The 4452-nt window shown below is 37.8% G+C and overlaps 1 protein-coding gene across 1 annotated transcript in view; it reads left to right on the top strand.

The window, feature by feature from the left end:
- The window catches only part of mov10b.2 (Mov10 RNA helicase b, tandem duplicate 2), a 13601-nt gene that overhangs the window by 5736 nt on the left and 3413 nt on the right, over positions 1-4452 (top strand). Inside the window, exons 12-21 of the mRNA XM_016475368.1 lie at positions 173-270; positions 386-483; positions 575-673; positions 932-1034; positions 1544-1661; positions 1759-1950; positions 2068-2139; positions 2248-2373; positions 2963-3051; positions 3143-3258. Of these exons, the coding sequence (XP_016330854.1) occupies positions 173-270; positions 386-483; positions 575-673; positions 932-1034; positions 1544-1661; positions 1759-1950; positions 2068-2139; positions 2248-2373; positions 2963-3051; positions 3143-3258 (1111 nt within the window). The remainder of the gene's footprint in view (positions 1-172; positions 271-385; positions 484-574; positions 674-931; positions 1035-1543; positions 1662-1758; positions 1951-2067; positions 2140-2247; positions 2374-2962; positions 3052-3142; positions 3259-4452) is intronic.

Below are 4452 nucleotides of genomic sequence, written 5' to 3'. Positions count from 1 at the left end.
TTTTTTTTCTGACTATCATTTCATATGTCAGGCTTTCAGGGTTAATGCAATAAAATTAATGTATTTTTAAGTAAGATTTAAGTGACTAAATGCCTAATGGTGTTACTGTATGTAAGTATGCTTATGGTTTTTATTTTGATTATGTTGGGTGTGTGTGTGTGTGTGTGTTTAGAACAACAGTAATCTGGAGGGAGAGATGATTGTTTTCCCATGTAAAGAGGATCTGATGTGCTACAAGATCCTGGTCAGCACTCTTGTCACCACTGGCAGGTGAAGGGCAATATCTTATACAAACGTAATGAACTCTCTTTCTCTCGCTGTCACTTTCTCTGTTAAACACATTAAGCATTATTTACAGCAGTCAGTAAATACCTTGTGCGTGCAGGCTGGTCTCTGGAGGCTTTCCTGTGGATCATTTTTCTCACATCTTTGTGGATGAGGCAGGACATGCTGTTGAGTTGGAGACCATCATCAGTGTGGCAGGTGTGTCTGTCTCTTATGTACTGTAGGAAAAGTCTGATAGTAGTGAGATCCATCTTTGGTATCATTACATTGTCTCATTGTGTGCTTGTAGGTCTGCTGAATGCAGAGACTGGACAAGTTGTTTTGGCTGGAGATCCTAGGCAGCTTGGGCCAATCTTGAGATCTCCTCTTGCCATTAATCATGGGCTTGGTGAGAAGCACATACTGTATATACCGACACACACTCACTCATGCAACCTATAAGCCGATAAATATGTTTGTGTTAAAATTACTGTATATTATGTTCCTTAAAAAAAGTATTGTTATTGTTTACCATTTAAGCTTTAACTATTGCTGACACATGACTGTTGTCAAATAAACATGGAGACATAAGCAGAAGCAAAATTATGTGTATGAATGTGTTTTATTGTAACGTATTGTAATCTGGAATTGTGTGTCTCTCCTGTAGATATCTCTTTGCTGGAGAGGCTGATGACACAGAATGATCTTTATAAGAAAGATAACATGGAGTTTGACAAACGCTACGTTACCAAACTTCTTCTGAACTACAGGTACTACGCCAGTCTGACTTTTAACAGAATGAAGAGCTATTTTTTTTGCTGCTCACACTGGACCCCTGGGTCTACAATCTAAAATAAAAGTCCTTCCATGATGCATCACATGATATTAGTTAGGGATGCATGATATATCGGTACCATATTAGTTATTGATCGTTATTGACAGTTAACACTGGTGAAAGTAATCTTCAGCTGATCTCAATATGAATATATACTGTATATACTGTATTTTTCGAACTGTACAGTATAACGATGTGATGCCCAAATTCAAAAATATTGATTTTAGTTTTTAGTGTTTTATTTATATATTCATAGTGTAGAATATTATAATATAGAAAAAATAGTGTTATGTTTTTAATATCATCCGTTTATTGGTTATCAGTCATAACATGATAATAATGATCATCTTATCAGAATTTTATAATATTGATGCATCCCTAGTGTCTGACTATTATATAGATGGCATAGCATGCACCCGTTTTTTATTGTCTCTCTCTCTCCAGGTCTCATCCATCCATTCTGAAAGTTCCTAATGAGTTGTTCTATGATGGGGAGTTGGTGGCATGTGCAAATGAGATCAGCTCCAACCAGTACTGCACCTGGGAGCACCTTCCCAAAAGAGTATGCAACCTATTAAACAGCTGTTTAGTCTCCGTTGCTATGGTTGCAGCTATTTTTTTTCCAGATTTGCCTATTCATGTGCTGTTTTTTTACCCAGGGATTTCCTGTGATTTTCCATGGAGTGCCTGGGAAGGATGAGAGAGAGTCGAACAGTCCCTCCTTTTTTAACATCTATGAAATCGAAATCATTTTAGGCTACCTAAAGAAGCTGCTCCTGACCCAGGCCAAGAAGGGAATCTCTAGAATCTCCCCCAGAGATATTGGCATCATTGCCCCCTACAGGAAACAGGTGGGAACTGCTCTTGGACAGCCCATAATAGCAGTTAAAATAATGATGATGACACTTCTCTCAAATCTCAGACAGTCTGTATAATCACTTTACTTTTTGTGGGGTTTGATTTCGTAGGTTGAGAAGATCAAATGGGCCATAAGAACAGACGAAGACCTACAAAACTACATGTGCATTACAGACCTAAAAGTTAGTTTAGGTTTAAGTCTTCTAAACACTCTGGTATGGCTTTTTAACTTAAAAGTAGGACGGGTGAAAACAAAATAATAGGCATCTCCCTTTGTGTGTATTATGTAGGTTGGTTCCGTGGAGGAGTTTCAAGGCCAGGAGAGGAAAGTGATCCTGGTGTCGGCTGTTCGTAGCAGCAAGGAGCACATCATTTTGGATGAACCTTTCAATATTGGATTTCTCAAGAATGAGAAGGTAGTGTCTAACCACAACTGACATGAGAACACAACATAAACAATAAATGACAATAAATACATTTTCTGTTTCAAACAAATGCTGTTCTTTTAAACCTTCCATACATCAAAAAAGGTTTTCCACAAAAATATTTATTATCTTATTATTATCAACACTGATAATAATAAGAAGTGTTTCTTTAGGGGCAAATCAGCATATAAGAATGATTTCTGAAGGATCATGTGACACTGAAGAGTGCTGAAAATTCAGCTTTGCGTCACAGGAATAAATTACATTTCAAAATGTATTAGATTAGAACAGTTATTTTAAATGGCAATAATATTTCACAATGTTGCTGTTTTACTGTGTTTTTGATAAAATAAATGCTGCTTTGGAGAGTCTTATTTCAAAAATATTGCAAAAATCTTACCGATCCCAAACTTTTGAATGGTAGTGTAATATCACGTTTCAACACAAAATTATGTGAATGCACAAGGAACCTTGAATTAAGTTGCATGCTATATTGTATGCCAATAGGCTCTTTCTTTAACAATTTGCCAGAACACACTTTAGTCTTGAACTTGTTCTTGTTCATGTCTCTTTCCTTCAGAGATTCAATGTGGCGGTGACAAGAGCAAAAGCCTTGTTCATCATGGTGGGAAACCCCACCATTCTGCGGACCGATGAAACCTGGGGCCGGTATATACTGTACACTTCCTACTTACACATGGATGAAATGCAAAGAAAGCTGTTCCTCTAAATGATGTGTATCTCCTGCGTATGTTTATAGGTTTATTGACTTCTGCTTTGAGCAGGGCGGTTACACCGGGCTTCCCTTTATCAGTGTAGAGGGAATAGAGGAGGTTGAAAAGTGTCTACTTGCTCTTAACATCCAGGATGAGAGAGGTGAGTTTTAATCATACTCTAAATTAAGCGTTAGCGTTAGTTCTGGCAGGTCACGTGAGTCAAGCTTGCATCAGCTGATTATCAGCTGATCACATCTACCTATAGGAATACGACACCTATCGCGGCACTCCTATATAAGCTCTATTCAGTATTATTCAGCAGCTTTTCAGCTTGCTCAGGAGCAAATTAAGCATCGCTGCTCACAAATCAAACTGTTGCAGCGTGTTTCAGAACATCTGAAATCCACATCTAAGATAAGTGAATGCTGTTTTAATCCATATCGCTGTGTATATTACCTGGTCTGCTAATTGAAAAGAACAAAAAAGATGTTAGCAGTTTTGCATCGTTTGCTGGAGCGAAATATTAAGCATATTTGCAGCAGCATTTACGCATCTGTGTTCATACAGCTGGAGCAACACGTAGTCTAGAGCATGTAATCGCTCTGAGGACACGCCGATAGTTAAGGCCATGAGAACAAGTGTAAATGAAACAATCATTCTCGTGTATGCGTTTCAACTGGGGTTCGCTGTGACGTGTTGATTAAATACATGATCAACTGGCTGAGATCAAGCTATGTTCATTAAAAAAATGTAAAAATAAAAATACACATAACTACAGTCGTTTTCCTCTGGTTCCTCACTTGCTGAGCTTGGGGTGACGCTTCCCCCATAAATATATTATTAAGCAACATTTCCTGCTAAGTTTGTTATTTAATTCTCATTGCTTAATGCTATGTTGGCAAATATGCTATTGTCAAATATTGCTCGTTGTTTAAGGCTAGTTGTTCAGTAACATGTTTGTTTGCTAGGCACGCCGTTGCTTTAGGCTTATTGGTTGTACTTTGACACACTGGTAACATTAACGTTACCCAGTTAAACTTACCACAGCTGAGGCTTGTTTTTAAATCTGTTTAAGACTGTCTGATATGAAACAGGCTTGCTGCTTAAGGCTCATCTAGTATTGAGGATGCTGTTTCATTAAACACATCCTATATGTATGATTATTTCCATCAAGCTGTGTTTAAGTCCGTGATATGCTGTTGCTTAAAGCTATACAGTGTATCGGTAATGTGCTTGATACTTAACTTGCAGTATGTAGATTTTGCTACTAAAGGTGTTATTAATGCTAACGATTATCTGGATAGGGCAACATGCTGTTGCCTAAACTTCGGGTATTGACCATATGCTGTACTGC

The sequence above is a fragment of the Sinocyclocheilus anshuiensis genome, unplaced genomic scaffold (genome assembly GCF_001515605.1).
Source record: "Sinocyclocheilus anshuiensis isolate Anshui unplaced genomic scaffold, SAMN03320099.WGS_v1.1 scaffold13, whole genome shotgun sequence".
Taxonomy (NCBI): Eukaryota; Metazoa; Chordata; class Actinopteri; order Cypriniformes; family Cyprinidae; genus Sinocyclocheilus; species Sinocyclocheilus anshuiensis.
This window is presented reverse-complemented; position numbering and strand designations above follow the sequence as displayed.